This window comes from Rhinolophus ferrumequinum, chromosome 5, assembly GCF_004115265.2.
Source record: "Rhinolophus ferrumequinum isolate MPI-CBG mRhiFer1 chromosome 5, mRhiFer1_v1.p, whole genome shotgun sequence".
NCBI lineage: Eukaryota > Metazoa > Chordata > Mammalia > Chiroptera > Rhinolophidae > Rhinolophus > Rhinolophus ferrumequinum.
In genome coordinates, this window is record NC_046288.1 from 32,909,835 (window position 1) to 32,928,343 (window position 18,509).

General features: G+C 43.9%; 1 protein-coding gene across 6 annotated transcripts in view; it reads left to right on the forward strand.

The window, feature by feature from the left end:
• SHROOM3 (shroom family member 3) overlaps positions 1–18,509 on the forward strand; it is a 289,238-nt gene that overhangs the window by 213,181 nt on the left and 57,548 nt on the right. For 5 of the 6 annotated variants that reach the window (XM_033105947.1, XM_033105949.1, XM_033105950.1 and 2 more), the window contains one exon: positions 17,267–17,398. In XM_033105947.1, the coding sequence (XP_032961838.1) occupies positions 17,267–17,398 (132 nt within the window). Of the gene's footprint in view, positions 1–7,285; positions 7,396–17,266; positions 17,399–18,509 lie in introns of those variants that run through there. The other variant, XM_033105952.1, reaches the window with a different exon arrangement.

The following is an 18,509-nucleotide window of genomic DNA, read 5'->3' on the forward strand; positions in this document are numbered from 1 at the left end:
AGGTTGAGCCCAGTATAAGTTCTGTGATTAAGGTAAATGAATGAATTGATTCATGGGTATCAAAAGTTCTGCCTCAAAGGCAGGAAGGGGTTTATGTGGGATAAACCTCTGAGCTAAGGATGATGCGCCTAAGAGTTTTCTCCACTTTGGATCCAAAGTTCTTTTGAGTGTTGTATCTTGTACGTTAAACCTAGTTGTATTTTTTACGTTAACGTTTTACTTTCCCCTCAACATGTATTCTTGACTTTCTACTTTCAGTGTAGAAACCATGTAGCACTTTTACCAAAACGAAAGTGTCCCTGTAAATTCTGCTGGAGGCTGTTCCCCTGGGCTCCAGCCTTGCAGCTATTTTGCAGGCTTCTTTCAGAAGGTCAGGATTTCATGGGTTGCTGCTTCCTCTGCCCTCCTGTTTGACAGAAGTATCCTGTAATTCTAACCACTGTGTGACCTCAATTGCAGTGACACCTTCCTCCCTTTCCGTAGTGTCACCTGATCAGGAGCAGCCACCCCTCTTTCTCCCTGCAGGAACAGTGGGAGGGGTTCACTTTCTAGGAAACGTCAAGTCAAAAAGAAAATGGGGAGTCTCCTGGTTGGGCAGCTTTTCACCTTGCTGGAATGAATCAGCAGTACCTCCACTTCACACCCTTCAGCCTGTCATATTTTTTTATGCATGCCAAGTATGTTTTCTTATGTATGCTATAGTAACGCCCAAAGAAGGAATAGAAATATGGTATGAACGATCATTCAGCAAACATTTACTATGTGGGAGGCAGCCCAGGAACAGGAAGTGGGTTCTTTGTCCTCAGGGAACTTGTCATATAAGAGGAGAAATCAAACGTGTTAATAAGCTAGGGTCTTTCTGAGGAAGTACAGGGATAAGAACTTAGGTTTGTTGTAAGTTAAACATACACCAACCCTTTGACCCGACATGTCCACGCCTAGCTGTTTACCCAAGATAGATGAAAACAAATGTCCACAAAATGACTTGTAAAGATGTTCATAACAACCTCATTCATAATATTCAACAACTGTAAACAACCCTATGTCCATCAACAGGAAAATGAGTACTGTAGTACATTCATACCATGGAATACTACTCAGCAATCAAAAGGAATGAACTCACAATATACACAACCATCTGGATGAATCTCAGAACCATTATGTTAAATGGAAAGAAGCCAGACACAAAAGAGTACATAAGCAATTCTATTTATGAAGTAGTAGAACAGGCAAAACGAATCTATGACAAGTTAGTGTTTGCGGTGGGCGGGGGTGGGAGGGTGGGAGGATTGACGAAAGGGGTAAGATATTATCCTGAGCGGTGGAAATGTTCTATGTCTTGTATTTTTTTCTTTAATTTTTTTTTTATGTAGTTTTTTTTTTTTATTAGTTTCAGGTGCACAACACAAAGTAATACTTAGATGTTTATCATTTATATCCCTCACACTGTGTGAACCCCCCCTACTATCCACTACCCCCCATCCACTATCCCTCTGACATCTCTATGTCTTGCTTTGAGTGATGGTTACATGGGTATAAACAATGATCAAAATCCATCAAACGGATCGCTTAGGACCTAGGCATTTTATTATATGCAAAGCATGAGCTCAGAAGAAGAACAATTTAGGTTCTAGAGATAAACGGGTACACATCCTGTCTCTGTCTCTAGGTGTGCATTACTTTGGGCAAGTTATTAAATTCCTCTGAGCCTGAAAGCACTGGACAATAATAAAACATCGCTTTCATAGGGTTATTTTGAGGATTCAGGTAGACAATGAAAGTATTCATCTTAGGAAGAACTCAATAAATGTCAGCTAATAATTCCATGCACTATGATAAATGTAATGTGGGGTTTGGGCATTCGTGATGAAATTATTGCACTTTTTGTGAAAGCCATCTCATTTAATATTATCAAAGATCTTGTAGCATATTAACCAATATCCTTAGCATTATATGTGTCTTCTTTTTAATGGGTCCTTTTTTGAGGTTGGAGGGAATTTAAAGTTCTTGCCCACCTCTTCAAAATACCACTGGGGCTTTGCTTTGCCAACACAGGTAAACCCCAAAGAGAGGAAATACCCACTAGGCAAGCCCCTCTGTTTTTGAGGCCTGGTATAATGATACTAGTTAAAGTTGAGCATCCTCTGAGAATCCAGGTGAAAGGGTTACATGTTACATCCTCTTTCTAAAACTGTAGGTGGAAAACAACTCTTGATCTCTGTATCAAATTAATATTGTGCTTTTTTAAAGGGAAAAGTTATATAATTTGAGTTTTCAGTAAAATACGTTGGACAGAGTGATAAATATGATATTATAGGAGTTTACTTAATATAGTAAGCTTTGGTTATTTTTAAGTTCAACAAAGTGTTTGAGAAAGACGTTTTATATACTTGGCCAGCTCCAACAGAGCTATTTTATTGTTGGGTTGATTTAATTCATTCAGTGAACATCAAACATTTACTGAGAATGTATTATTAGCCTCTGGGAATTGAATGATGAATAATAAGACATTTTACATTCAAAGGTTCTACACATGTGGGGTTTTTTGGTGTTCGTGATGAAATTATTGCACTTTTTGTGAAAGTCATCTCATTTAATATTATCAAGGATCTTGTAACATACTCCATATTCCACTTCTCTTGAAACTTTTTTCAGAGCAGAGGGCTCTGTCTTAGGTTAGTCTTGTTGGGTTTTTTTTGTTTCTTTGTTTTTAAAACCTCCTGCTAATGGTGGAGGTTTAAAATCCTGGTTCTTTTTTCATTGGTGCTATTGTCTTAAACAACAGAGTTTCTTGCTAAGGTTTTCTCTTGTTATTATTCCTTACTGAAAACGGCAACATAGTCTTGTATAAATGTAGTGGAAAGGTCTAGACTGTGGAGACAGGATGTCCTAGGTTTGAATCTGAGCTCTGCTACCTACTAAGTAATTTAGGTCACGTTCTTAAATTCTGTGAGCCTGAGTTTCCTCATCTGCAAAATGGTAGTAATGATACCTTGAAAGAGGTATTACTACTTATCAAATTAAAGCTGTTAAAAGGATTAAATGACAAAAATACATGTAAAAATAACTAGCCTGATATCTGGTGGTGTTAATTCCCAATATTTATCGAGTAGTTGTTAAGAATCAAGCCCTGTCTGAAACTCTCCTTGTGCCTTCCTCACAATCCTACAAGCTGCGCTCTGTTACTGTCCCCTTTTAAAGGGGAGGAAGCTCACAACATAGAAGGTGAAATAGCTTGCTGAGGGCGTGGAGGTTTCAGGGTTGGAACCTGACACGATCCTGCCTCTCAACTGATGAGGCCCATAAGAAATGTCTGTTACTTTTCCCTTTTAGGTAGAATTATTTTAAGGTTTAATTGCTGCAGGGAGTAAGTAACATCGATAAGTGGTGGTAGTGTCCATTATGGGCCGCCTACAAGTGAATACTGGTGGGGCAGGGATCGGTCCACTCCTGAGTGTGTTCTTATATGGAAATGCATTTACCTACTACCTTGTTGCTGGAGGGAGGGAGGGTTGCAGGAGAGGCACTAATGAACTTGTCAGGTTCTTTCCCCAACCCTTAAAAGTCTGCCTGTTAGTGGCCCTGTTTGACATTGTCCTTCACCCGTACCCACCCCAGGGACTCCAGTTAAGTCAGTTTGTGAACAAAGAATGTGGAGAACCCGGCTGCCTGTTAGGATTCAACCTAGACTTCACGAAGCGTGTTTGGGAATTGGCATAGATGCAATATTATCTTGGTCTCCCAAGGAAGCCAAGGTGAGAAATATGTTCCAGAGCCCCGTCACAGTCAGAGGAAAAGTAAACTATTGACCCAGGATATTTTATATTCCCTGTTTCCATTGGCATTCCTTCAGTTCCATTCGAGAGAACCCTGAGCTAGAACTTGAAGTAAAAATAAATCCCAGGTGGTAGGGTGAGAACCCTATTTGATGAAGATGTAAGAAGTCACATTGGCCAATTTATTAAAATAATGTGTAGATGTCCGGGAAAATGTAGTTAAATAAATATAGGACACAATTTCCTATTAGACATCAGCCTTTTCACTTAATCGCACTAAGGTGCTCTGTGTTAATGTCTCAATGCTCAAGCCTCTCCTTCGTGGTACAGCTAGCTAGACACCCGGAATCTCAGAACCTTTTAGCCAACCACCCAAGTGGGACCAGGTCCGTTTACAGTCCCACCAGAGAATCCCCCCAGCATACAGAGGAGGTGCCACCGGGGGCAATGGGCTGAAGCCAGGGGGTGTGGAGAGGAGCCCCATTGCAAAGGGCTCTTGCAGCCCTGTGTTTGAAGGAATGTCAGGGTGCAGCAGTTCTGTCCACCCCAGTAAGCCACACTATCTCAGGGCCAATTCTTTTAGGGCTCTGCTCTCTGAAGGGAAGAGAAGAAATCTGAAGGCAGAACCTGTAAGGATCTGAGCGCCCTGTTGTCCCCGACGTCTCGAGGCTGCTTTGCCGTGTGCAAGCTCCACTTGTCTCAGTCTGACTCACAATAGATATGCACATGGTTAAAGTTAGGAGAACTGCAGCAATGTCACTTGAAGTCCCTCTCTGCCTCTTCACCATCGCCTCCAGCCTCTTTTCCTCAGCTTTAAGCCCTTTGTGTAGGTTCCCATGGTTACCTCTTCTCCACTAGCAGCTGGAATGCCTTAGTGAGAGGGCTGCCTCCCCCACTGAGCCCGGTCTGGCTGGGGCGGAGGCCACCGATCTGCAGCTGGATCTGCAGCTGGATTCGTGACATGGGGTCACAGTCCAGTACCTTTTCTTTGTTGTGGGTTCTGTACCTTTCCCAGGCTTGGTGTGTTGGGGTTGCAGTGGGAGGGGAGACAAGGGGTATAGCCCATAGGCTATTTCCCGCTTAGGCTGTCCTGGCCTGGCTGCCCCAGGACCTGCCAAACTCCTGCCCAATGCCCACCCCTTCTCTGTGTTAGTGCCCAGTGGAGGGGGAAAGACCTGCTCTGCCCAGTCAGGTAAAGCTTCTCTACCTGCCTTGCCTTCAGCTTTGGTTCCCAGTACCATCTGTTTATGGGTTAGTGGACATTAACAAGGCCAGGCTTTGGTCTGGAAGGAATTGGTATCAAAGGTCCGTTTTCATCCAACCTGGAAGACCAGGCAGGCACTGGAACTGGGGGAATGCATGGGATTTAAGATGAGAACACAGCTTCCTAAGAGTTTGTCTTGAAGCTGCCTCCTGAGATACTGCTTGGAGGCTTAAATCCCTTCTCATTTGGAGTCAGTTGGCCCCAGATTTAAGACAGGAATTGTAACTACAGGTGGAAATTAAGCAGCCTTGGTAGTGAGGGTAAGGAACAGTAGTTATCAGTATAAACCACTAAAAATCATCACTTCTAAGGAAGACAATACTTGAAGAATTGTTATGCTCTTGGGATGAGGCAGCTCTGTTTTGTAGAGATCTTTCAGACCTATAAATGCTCACTAAGCCCTTAGGTGATGCGATTTTTGTAGCCGGTGGTGCAGGGAATCCTTTGGAGCCTTATGATATGTTGGGGCCCTCTGTGATCTTGAGCAACTTATTTAAATGACCTGTGCTTCGGTTTCCATTTCTGTGAAAGGGGGACAATACTTCATAGGATTGTTATGATGATTAAATGTGTTATCTAAAAATACTTTGTAAATTGTAAAGCCCAACACAGGTGCCGGTTTGTTATAATTTTAAATGACGTTTTGAAAATGCCAGGCTAAACTAAAACTAAGGACATAGATTTTTGTCAGTCCCACTTTCATGTTATATATGTCAGTGGGTCCAGGATTTCCCATGAAGAGAATAATATAGTGTTGGGGTGCGTAGGGACAGGATTTTAAAAAAGAAAGCACTCTTATCTAGACTGTGTTACACTAACCCTATAGTAACCAAAGGAAAGGAAAAATGATGGTATAAATAGAAACTCAATCCGTGGAACCATAGTTACGAACACCTTGAAACCACAAACAATGTAAACCACAGACAATGACTTTTCCACAAATGGGCTGCATTTGGGTACCTTGCTTTCCATTTAAACTGTGCTTCCAAAGAATATAAAGCAACAGCTGGGAGAAAGCTTAGGAGACAGAGAATTTTGCTTTGGGTGATAGCAAAGGTTGGAAACATTTAGGTCTGAGATTTGGAGGCATTTAAATAGCATAGAATGCCTATTATCTATGCTAAAAAGCAGAACGAATCTTGGGTATTGTGGACACTAATACAGTTGGCACGAGCTTTAAAAAAAAGTGCATGTGAGCTTCTTTCTAAGACCCAATAATCCTCTTGGGCAAAATAAGGATTAGGCCTCCCTCACAGACAAGGAGGGTGAGTTCATTTTTGCTAAGATTCCTCAGCTGATGCCAAATTTAGCAAGGGACCTATTTTCTCCCAATGAATGACAGTCTCCATTTACATTTTTAATGTCCACCCCTCTTCTCTAGGCAGGTCTAGGACAGGAGCAAGTTATTTGCAAGTAGATGGGAGGGAGAAACCCTGGCTCCCACAGACCACATTGCGAGCCCAGGGACGCGCCAGAACCAGTGCCTCTACCTCCTCCTGCCTGCGGGTGTGGAGGGGGTCTCCTGCACCAGATCCTAAGGTGGGAGGACTCCAGGGGCTAAACAAGCTGCGCCCAAGCCCATTATGTTTTTTCACTTATTAAATTTATCGAGGTAACATTGGTTGTTAATATCATTATATAAGGTACAGTTGTACCTTATAATTCAGTATCTGTGTACTGTATTGTGTGCTCACCACACAAAGTCTAGTGGTCTTCTATTACCGTATATATGAAACAGCCTTGTTTTTAAAACCTCATGTTTTTAAAACAGCCTTGCAGATCCATTCACTGAAATGCCATCCCTGCCCAGTACCTGAAGCTCCCTCTGGTGAGAGGAGACCTCTAGAAGAACTCCTCGGACGAATTCTGTCATCCTTGACACTTGAGGAACCATTTCTTTCACACCAGTTGCTGGGTCCTCTGTGCTAGTCTGTTCGTAAGGGACCCAGGTGATGCCCCCGTATTTCCTGTTCTTATATGCAAAAACCTCCACTTAGGCTTCAAATATTTATATCCCTCCCCAAATGCTTTAGACACTTGTACTTTCCCTTTTAAAGGAATTAAAGAGCCCATGGTGACACCGCCATCCTGACACATCCTTGGGTGACTTCCCCTATTCATCTCACAGAGGCCGTTTTGACTGAGGAATAATAGCCTCCCATCTTATAGGGATTATCACAGACCAGGCGCATTGGATCTCAGAGCACTGCCACCAGGCAGATAATACTTCTCCCCTTTGTTACAGATGAGGACCTGAGGCTCAGAGAGAATAGTGGCCAGAGACTGGCAGAGCGCACATGGGAACCCAGGTGGATCTGGCTCCAAATCCTGTGTGTCTCTCCAGCGAGACTAGAGGTCAGAAGCTGTCTTTTATTCCACACAGACTCCAACGTGGAGTCTGCACGTAGAAAGTGCTCATCACTGCTGCATGGGGTAGTTAGAGATGATGTTTTCTCACTTGGGATTCGGAACCTTAAAACTCATATAGACAAACTTGGTGCAGGTCTCCTGGCTGCTGGGCCAATCCTGTCTCCCTGTATAAATAGTGTGTGCATATATGGCCATTTCAGTGACTATTTAACCCTTCAAACTGCCTGTTCCTAATGTTTTGTGGAAATAAGGGAGTAAGCATTGCCAAACCTAGTTTCCTGTAACTTCCACCATGATGCTGCTTGTTCTCTTTCCTCTCTTGCTCCTCTCAAAAGTACGCGTGGATCCTTTTCTACACGCAGTCCTAGAGGTCATTACTGGTACTACACCATATAGCATGGTCTGGGAGAGGCATGTCAGAGGAATTTGGACCAGGACATGTTCTATTTGGCCCCAACACTGCCCTTCTAGTAGGGCCCCATGGTGCAGGATGTCAAGATTATTTCACGTGCCCTTTGCTGTCTCAGCTGGGGGTGTGGGTATTGGTTGCGTTATAGTCTGTGCGTCCCTCCTCACCTGCCCCAGCAGGCCAGCACCGCACTGCTCTGGTCCAGGCAGAGCATCAGCAATAGAAGTTCACTCTAGGAAGACAGCAATCCTCATCCAGACGAGATAGGGTAGACCACTGCAGGGAGCCCACCAGGAAGCTGCCCAGTGTGCCCTCAGAGCATGTTTTTATTAAACAAATATTTATTGGGCATCTTCTCTTGGAAGAGGACACCATATAGAAGTGGTGGACCAGCACCGTAGCTGGTCAAGGAAGGAAAGAGAAACTGAATACAATTAGGACTACAATTGATCCTTGAAAAATGCAGGGGTTAGGGGCACCAACCACCCCCCACCCCCCTACACACAGTTGAAAATCTGCATATAACTTTGGACTCCCATGAAACTTAGTTACTAGTAGCCTACTGTTGACTGGAAAGCTTGCCAATAACAAAGAGCCGATTAACAGTTTGTATGTTACATGTATTAAATACTGTATTCTTACAATAAAGTAAGTTAGAGAAAAGGAACTATTAAGAAAATCCTAAGAAAGAGAAAATACATGTACAGTATTTATTGAAAAGAATCCACGTATAAGTGGACCTGTGCAGTTCAAACCCATGTTGTTCAAGGGTCCACTGCCTAGTGGTTGGGAGCACAGACTTTGTCATCACCCAGATGTGGATTCAAATTCTTATTCCACTGAGCCTGAGCAATTTCCTCTGCTTCTCTGAGTCTCAGTTTCCTTGTGTGTAAATTAGGGATGTAATAGCATAAAAGTGCCTGCTTTAGAGATTGGTTGTGAAGATTACAATGAACTGCACAGGTAATAATTTAGCATCCAACCTGGTTTGGCCCATTCCATAAGGTAATTACAACTTCTGAGACTGCTGCTTTGATACCTGCTCTCCTTGAGGCATGTGATTGGAGGGAAACAAGCATAGATTCAGACAATGTAAGAGTGAATGGAAAGGAGAGGGAGCCATGCTGAGTGGACTATTCTTACGGTCTTGTGTACTCCATCTATCTCTCTAGCACTTACCATGGTTTGTAATTATGTATTTATACAGTTATGTTGTCTGTGTTCCCCATTAATTTGTAATTTTACAGAGGGAGGGATCATGTCCCTTTGCCACCATTGCAAGCCCAATGCCTAGTCCATTGTGTGGTCCATGGTCGACCCTTGGTGATTGTTGATTTTGAATGGGTGATCAGAGCTGTGTATAGAAGTGGGCTCTGAGTTTTAGCATGAAACATGTCCTGTATCATTTCAGCAGTGTGACCAGTGTTAGGAAGTTCCAAGTCGAGAGCACAAAAGCAGTCTGGTGGCAGGGGTAAAGATGGGGAGTCCTTCAAAATCTGGCCTCATCATTTCTCAAGATCTAGGGACAGTTGGGTTAGGGATAAATACGGGTCCCATCTGAATTGCAATACCTCCACTTTCTTCGGAAGAAGCTTTCCCTTGAAAGCTTTTGGTATTAAATGTTTGCCACCCGTGTCAGTGGACGTTTAGGATGGTGGAATCCAAAGTCAGTGTGACATAAGACAGAGAGCGTGAAAGATAGAGTGAGGGACCCTGGCTTCATGTACCAACAGGCAACTTACAAGCCCTGACCTTGAGCAAGTAACTGTTCCTCTATGAGGCTGTCTATATCTGCTAAATGGGGATAAATAATGTGCTGTGTTTGCTCTTGAGGGTTATTATGGGGCCAAATGGAATAATGTAAGGAAGGTGCTTTCAAGCCATAATGTACGATGTTGAAGTAAGGAACTGTAGAGATTTGTATGGTTCTTTGGGAACACTAGAGAGGGTAGGGGAAGAAAGGCAGAGGCTGAATTTTCCGAGGAAGTATTTGTCTCCTTCTGTTGATACTGCTTTCCCAGAAATCCTGCTTCCTCCTCCAATGAGTATTTTCAACGTTTGCTGAAGCTCCCAAAGTAAATCCTGCCACAGCATGAAGTCTTCCCACTACCTGAACTGGCTCCCAGGATAGGTACATCCACTTCCATTTCCTGACCAAAATTTTCATTTAAAAATACGGAGAAATTAGACTCCTAGACTCATTCTAGTTAGGAAAAACATAAGGCTAATTTACTTTTTCTGATAATTAAAATGATAAATGTTAATTGTAAACAATTGGCAAGATACAGAACAAGAGAAGAAAAATACCACCCAAAGTCTTATCACTTTGTAACATTTAGTAACACTTTTAAGTGTTAAGTAACATTTACTAAGTAACATTTACTAAGTGTTAAGTAAATGTTACTTAACACTTAGTAACATTTTGGTATATTTTCTGGTCTTTTGTTTTCATGCATATCTGTTTGTCTGATCTGAGTAGCAAAGGGCAATGTGGGAGAAATGACAGGCATGCATGACTTGGTATGTGGCTGATGCTTAAGAAAAAGTATTCAAAGCCCACTTATCCTCAGAGGTATTTAATGAAGGGTGGAGTAGAGAGGGTGTGGCCTTGGGCCATTCCTTTTTCCACTTGTTTCATTTCATTTTGCTTTCTGTACCTGTAAAATGAGAGTCATCACTGTGTCAGATAGGAAAATTAACTGACTAACTTTTTAAAGCATAGTATCTAGTACGTACCATGTGCCCCGTAAATGTAAATTCCCATTCTATGGGTAAGAAGATACCATTTATTGCTGGGCACTGTTCCAAGTGCTTTACATACATCAATTCATTCAAGCTTTACAACTACCCTTTGATGCAGGTGCTGTTATTATCTTATTTTATAAGGGAGGAAACTACAGCACAAGAGGTTAAGTGACCTGCTCAAGGTCAAACACCTGTTAGATGGGAGAGCCGGAACAGGAACCTGAGCAGCAGGCTCCAGAATCCATATTGTTTATACATATCATCCAGCCTGCCACTGATCAGAGTTGATTTAAGGTCAGGCTCTGAGTGTTTGTAGAGAGTACCGTGCCCCTCCAGTGGTGGCCTTATCATCAGTTTAACTAGAGGGCCTCTCATGAGGACCCTTGGTTTTCTTACGCAGTTGCCTGGGATCGCTGTTACAGACATCAGTGGGTGGAGGGATTGAAGTCAAAAGTAAATCTGAAGCAGATGAAATATTTATTAGTTAGGTTAAAAGATTTGGCTTTTCCCCCTACCCCACCTTTTCCAGTCTTTGTGCAAGGTTGACATAGAGGTTATTGGCTAAGATCTCGTGAGAGTTACGCTCATGGTTTAAGAATCAGATATATGATATTTCAGTGGTATAAACTATACATGTAGATTCATTTGGGCAGTTTCAGGGGATATTAACTGAGAAAAAGCAGCAGCAAGAGGAATGGGAGGTACAAATGGACATGGGTCTGAGACGTAGATGTACATCTGTGCTTGGGTGAAGGGACAAGTGTGGCCCTCCTGTGATAACCAAGCTGTTATTACAGGTTGGGTGGGTGAGCCAAAAGACAAAGGAGGTTTTAAGGACAAGTAAGTGTCACGATGGAAAGCACCGGAGAGGAGACAGGCCTGAAGGGATACAGAGCAAGCTTCCTAGATAGATTCAAAAAGCAGAAAAAGGAGAGTAATGAGGGGATAGTGACCCAGAAGTTAAGACTAAATGTGTAGGTACCACAGGTCGGTAACAGGAACCAGGGGTTTCTAAAGAAACGGCAATTCACTGAGAATGTGAAACTTTTGGTAAATGCTCAGCCATCAGAAAAGGAAGACCAGCTATGTTAGGCTAAGAACAGAAATCTGTACCCAACAGCATCGGTTCTTAAAATCTTCCTGCCGACACTGAAAAAGCCAGGAATTCAAGCCTTGTGCCTGCTGGAGACTGAAAGGACAAGTGCCAAGGAACCTAAGGTGATGACACCAGAGACCTGCTGACAGGGTAGAGAGATGACAGGAAGTCCAGCTTCATGCATGATGGACATGGAGCAGGATCAAAAGAAGAAGAAAAACAGGACACTAAGAATACGACTTTTAATAAGGCAAATTATGAAAACAGTACACACATGCACCCAGCCTAAATCCAAAGGAATTTCTCCAAAAGGCTCTGAGAACAAACTTAGTCCTGTGTAAATGTACTTCTGTCTGCTTAATCTCAAAAAGCATCTTGGCGGCTTCGAAACAGAAGGCAGCAAAACTGCCCAGCTGGGCCAGCTGTTTTTCAAAGTGCTCGGCCATACCCCCCTAAGCCAGGTCCTTGCTACCCCACGAAAGCCAGCTGCTAATGAGATGGATCAACAGTTAGGGCCCAATTATACATATTTTCACAAGGAAACTGACTCACAACCTTATATAGAAATTGATTAAAGGGAAGAGATCCTACCTTCCCCAAAATGTGTATATAAAAAAAATTAATGCTTTAACAAAGGTACAGAGCTCCATTCTGTATGCATGACACAATTAATTCTTTTACAATCTCCTATGACTCATTCGACAAATCTGTATTGTGTGCCTACCATGAGCCATTCACTGTGCTGGGTCCAGAGTGTGCAATGGTTTAAAACAACAAAACTGAAGAAAAGCTAGCTGAGGCCCCTGACTCAGTGAGTTTACTGTCTGGTAGAAGAAGCACACCATGAGCAAGTGAACGGTTACACTCAGCCATAAGTGCAGTGAAGGAAAAGACCGAGTGCCAGGAAAGAACCTATTTGCGGTAGATGGTGGTCTCTGAGGACCCAGTGTCATGGGACCGGAAGACTGAGGAGGAGCCAACCAAGTGACCAAGTGGGAGGAAGACTATTTCAGGCAGAGGGAACAGCGTGTGTGAAAGTGAAGAGCTTGAAGGGCTTTGGGAGCTCCAGGCGGGCCAGTGAGGTCGGGGAGGGATGATGTTTACGGCTGGTGTGGGCAGCAGCCAGGCCACTGGAGGCCTCAGGCCAAGTTAATAAACTGGGATTTTATCTGAAGCTCGGGGGGAAGCTATGCTAGGGCTTTATTAGAGAATAACTGATCCATTTGCATTTTTCAAGGGTATGTTGGCTGCCTGGTAAATACTGGATTGGGGGAAGACAGGAGTGGAAGTGGTCAGTTAGGAAACTGTTCCCTAGTGGACGAAACACAACAGAAAGGAAGAAACTGCTGATTCTAACAGATAAACCACGCATTTCCTAAGCTTGTAATAGTCCATGCCAAGGAGACATGATTCCAGACTCCCTTTACCCCCCAAGGACAGAATAAAACTAAACTCAGTAGAAAACAGGAACTAAAGGGATGGGGAGAGACAATTTTAATAGGGCCCGCCCCTTTCCTTAAGGCTTCCCCTCAGCTTCCCTAGTCCTGCCCCAAGTTGCGTGGTATCCAAGAGAGCCACAGGAACAGAATAGTCCCAAACCTTTTCTTCTTGTATTGGCTGAAACTCAGTTTAGAAAACAGTGAGCAAGCACTATTAAAATATCAAATAGTAAAGCAGTCAGTGTATATTCAGTCATTATAACTGTTGGGGGCAGGGAGAAAATATGAATGTACCCATTGCAGGAAGGAGAAATACGTAAGTGTCTGACTAGGATTTCTTGTTTCTTAACTGTTTGGGGAAGAAAGATGACAACTGGGATTGTGGATCACAGCAATTTTTTTTTAGCCCCTGCTCTCCCTTCTCAGGTCAGCTTCGATTCCTTTCATCCTTCACCGTTCGTGATATTGAGACTGGAGAACAGCAAGAAACGATATAAAAGCAACCCCCCCACACCCCCAAACCTCTCACTAGTTTTGCCAGCAGTTCACTTGTGAACTAAAAGGAAATAGGCGGGAAGAAAGGTTATCGATCTGGCGAACATTTAGCAGTATGTCATTTGTTGTGCCGCCCTGTGCCAGGCACCCAGCTGGCGTGCTTGCCTTTCTGAGCTTGTAGCGGAAGGGAGAGCCCAGCAAACAGGCGGGCAGAAAGCACTGGGAATTGCACTTTGAAATGCACATTTATAGCCAGTGTGCTGCTCTGCTGTAGTGCAAGGGGTCACCTCACCCTGACCTGCAACCAGAGGAAATGATGCCCAAACTGAAACCTAAAGGGTGAATGTGCAAAAGCCAGGAGACGGCTGTACCTCTCAGGAATCTGGAAGTAGCACTCTTAACGCTGGAGGTTAATCCGGTTTATTTCTGTATTCTTCACTTGAAGCGGTTTCATTGATTCCATGGCTTTTACAATGTATTTTATTTTATTTTTTTCCTTTGGGTATCTTTAAGTAAAACAATGTACCTTTGAGTATCTTTTAAGTAAAAATAAGCTTAGTTGGTAACATGCTGAATTAATGGCTCCATTACCATTCCCTACCTATTCTGACCAAATCTGGGCTAGTAATTCCAAGGCCTATCGAATTTGTGGCAAACGGAAAGATTTTGAAACTGCTGAACTGAAAGGAAAAAGAGTGGTTGTCAGTGATTTTTGTCCCAAGTGAGTGTGATTCCATATGTAATTTGAGCAAAAATATGCAACCTCTCAGTACCTCGGGTTGTTTACCTGGAAAACGGGGCCAAAATACTAGTTCTTGTCTTTATAGAGGAGTTATGGGACTAATTTCTGACACACGGGAAAGTGCCCATATCCTTTTGTAGGGAGACTTGGAATAAGCTGCCTCAGTCAGGTGGTACCATTGTAGCACCATTTCCTGACGAGATCAAAGCACATAGCAGGCTTGGTCAGTTCTGGCCTGTTGTGAGGCAGGTAGCACAGTCACCTCAGGTGGGCAGAAAAATGTGATTCTGGAGACAGCTCGAGTTCAATGTACAGACAGTAGGCTTCCCAACACTCATTCCAGGACTATTCTCCAACTGGATTCACTGTGTAATTTCTTTTCACTAGAATATATGGATTTTAAATGTTTATTTGTTGTCCAGATTATTCCAGGAAGAGTTTAAAGCAGAAAAGGTGCACTCTGGGCGCTGGCGATTCTTCCTGCGCTGTCTCCAGCCTGTTTGCTAGTTGGTGTAGTGCATTTAGCCCGTCTACTCGGGGCCTCCAGCACTAGCCCAACCAGGGTGAGGGGAGGCAAAGAGGAGCAGGGAGGCTGACTCTGACTCATCCTGGGGATTGCAGTCAGCAGCAAGCAACAAGGGTTTCCACAAACACTCACGCCCAGCTGCTAACCTCAGCTGGCTCCCTGGAGGTGGCAGGTGACGGGGCAACGTGGCCATGGAGATCAGTCCGGGTGCTGGTCTCTGCTTTCCTAGGGTGGAAAAGAATCATGCGTTAATAATCCTTAAAATGAGGAGACAATGTCATTTTCTTCATGCTTCCATCTCTTTCCACTCGCCGGCACGTCCTGCCAGCCCTTCACTATGACAGTGCACCCCTGGGCCTTCTGTCCTGGGTGCCTCCCAGGACGGGGGAGTGGACAAGGGCAGAGAAATAATGGGCTCAGCCGTTGTGGAGAAAGGACAGAGCCAACAATTGTGGTGTAAGCCAAAAATGAGGAAGTTATTAGATGCCACAAAGGTTTTGTGAGAGCTCAGGCCTGGTCTTTGTTTTCCTCTAACCGAAGACATTAGGGTCTAGGGAAGAGCTGGCAAGGAGAACTTGCTGTTGGAATGGATCATTTGATGGTGAGACATATTGGAAACTACTTTCCTCCTGAGCGTAAGCCAGACGGCCACTGGGGTTGGTGCCTCTGCGGATTGTATAAGGAATCCTAATGGAGGAATTCTGCAACAGGCCCTGACATGTTAATTCTCCAGCCAAGGCTCTTCTTGCTGTTATTTCCAGAATAAATAGGTCTTTTTAGGTGTGTCTGTTTTACGTAACGTCTTAGCTGAAAAGAGCTCTAGAATGAAGGTACTGTAGTCAGACAATGCACATACCATACAACGCACAGGCAGTAAGCTAGGCAGTAATAGACATTATCTAGAAACTTTATAGCAAGTCTGCAAGATAGGTATAATAGTGATTAATTTTCTGAGTGCTGAATATGTGCCAGGCTCTATTCTAAGGGCTTTACCTGGATCCGTTTAAGTTTATCAACACTCTGAAAGTATTTGTTGTTTTGCGCCCATTTCAGAGATAAGAGACCAGAGGCACAGAGAGAACAAAGTCACAGAGGTGGTCAGTGGGTAGAGCCAGGACTCCAATTCAGACAGGCCAGCTCCAGAGCCAGGCTCGTGACCATTATTTGCACATCACAGATGAGGAGTCTGCGGCTCCGAGTGTACTTGCCCACTGTCATTCAGTTCCTAAGTAACAACCTCAAGTTCAGGGTCATACTGAATATATTCAAAGCGAGGAATCCTACATTTGATGAGAAAAGTAATCTACAGAAGGAGGTGATGGTGCTTAGGTATCATTAAGGTAAAGATTAAACTTTAGCTTAGAAATGGAAACTCCCTGTTGACTCGCTGGTCATCTCCCTCCCTGTCCTGAAATGAAAAGAAATCAACACCATTCGGTAATCCCACCCCTCTCGGCCAAGGCAGAGGAGAAGCAGCACATGTTTGTTGGTACCTTCTCAGATTCCTGCTTACGGGAGATATGCTCAGGGCACATCCGTCTACTCTCAGAGGCTTAGAAGTATTTTTAAAGACAGACCATGAAAGCACACCACTGGTACCTAGCAAAGTGGAATATGATGGAAACCTGCTTCAGAGCTGATGCCGGGGACAGTCTGATCAAGAGGGAGCCTCGGGTGCTGGCAGGACGTTTGGAAATTCAGGACTCTCCTCCTAAGGAGGGGCAGTAGGCCTCTTCTGATGGCGGAATGCAGTGGCCACGTGGGGCTTTACATTTTTCTCGGACTCCCTGGGAGGAAGGAGGAAATGAGTTATGGGGATGGTGTTATGGACTGAGGGTGGATTGAAATGGGACGCACAAAAAGCTTGCCTCCAACACAGTGGAATCCAAACAATCTGAAATAGTTTGGGCTGAGGAGCTGGCATGTGCTTTGCCACCCACTGAACACAGCAAGGCTGCCCTGCGTGGAGGTTGCTCTCCGTACAGCAACACTGAGAAATGAGGCAGCCGGGACTTGGTTTCCGGGAACCATCTCGCCTGACAGTTTGCTTCAGTGAGTCCAATTCTTCACTCACCAATGGATGCTGCATTATAGGGGAGTTCCCTTCATAATAGTTCTCTTTCTTCCCCCTTGGTTGGAAAATCTGGTATTCTAAGATCGGAAGCATACTTTATTGCTTCATAGCAACATAGACAGGAAAGGATAAAGACCCTCAGTAGTGGATTTGCCTTCTTTTCGGCAGAAAACTTTCATGGGTGCGAGCTTAGAACTTTGCACTTAGCTGTGTTGCTTTGCTCTAACTCCAGGGTTAATTTTCACATGTTTCCTGTTAGATTCATTTGTGCCCTTGTGCAGTGAACACCGTCCACTCAACTTCCTATTTTCCTTTTTTTTTTTCGGCCAGAGATGCATGTGCAGACCCACGTCCTGCAGATACTGGCACCTCTGACTCCTTTGGCCCAGAGCACCTCACCTCTGACCCCCAGCACAGGAAAGCAGCCTGGTCAGGAGGAGCTAAGCTCCGTCTGAAGCACAGGTAAGAGGCTCAGAGGTCTGTGCCAAGCGGTTCAGAAAAGGAACTCACCTGCTGGGAGAGGGAACTGGGGGCGAGGCCGGTACAGACACAGGCTAGTGAGAGACATAAAGAGAGGAGGTCAGATAAAAGAGAGTTCAGAGGAATAACCATCTTAATGGCAGTTTTCAAACTAGGTTCTGAAGAACACAAAAGTTCCTGGGAGGTAGTCCCTCAAATAATTTGATTAAAGTATCTTTAAAAATATATATATTTCCAGAACTGTTTTTAAAACTATAGTTAAAAACACCCAAAGTGATACACCAAGATATTCTTCCACCTTGGAAATGACTAATGTGTTAAATCGTGCAGCACGATTGATTCATCTTTGAACTGATATTCATTTAAAACTTCTCTTGCTGTGTCTAATTGAGGAGTGTCCTGAGGTCACAAAGTTAGCCTGACAAAAATTCACAGCTGCTTATCTGCGCTCTGGTGTGCAAGGTGGTGTGCCAGGACTTGGCGTACATAGCACATCACAGCCTCACCCCAGTCCTGTGAGGTTTGCACTGGTACAGGGCATTCAACTAGGAGGTGGGCAATTCAAATTCAGACAGTGTGACCAAGCTCGTAGTAACTATCCTCTGTTGCCTCCACAGTCAGCCATAACAGAACCTACTTCATAGGACAACCGTGGGGATTCAGCGAGATAAGGTATCAGAGCGCTTAGCACTGAGCCCACTCGTAGGAAATGAGACCTAAATTTTAGGTAAAATAGATACTAAGAGGTGGTATACTGATCCCTTGTGGTTGTCGTGCTCATCATCGTTTTCATCACAGAAGGCTGTGTGCCCGTGTGAGAGCCCGTGTAACAGTGAGTAAGATGGGACCAATCGCATCAAACTACCTAGAATTTGTATTGTGATTCTGCCACTTACTGTGTCACTTCAGCCACACTATTTAAGCTCTCGCCGTTTCTAATCTCTAAAATGACTTTAATAACTAATCATAGGTTGACTGAAAAGATTGAAAGTGCTGATACGCTTAAAAGCACATCTCAAGCCCTCACCAAATGTTGGTTATCCTTGTTTTCAATTGTCCTGATTTCAGTTTGTGGAGTTCTTTCAAGTAGACA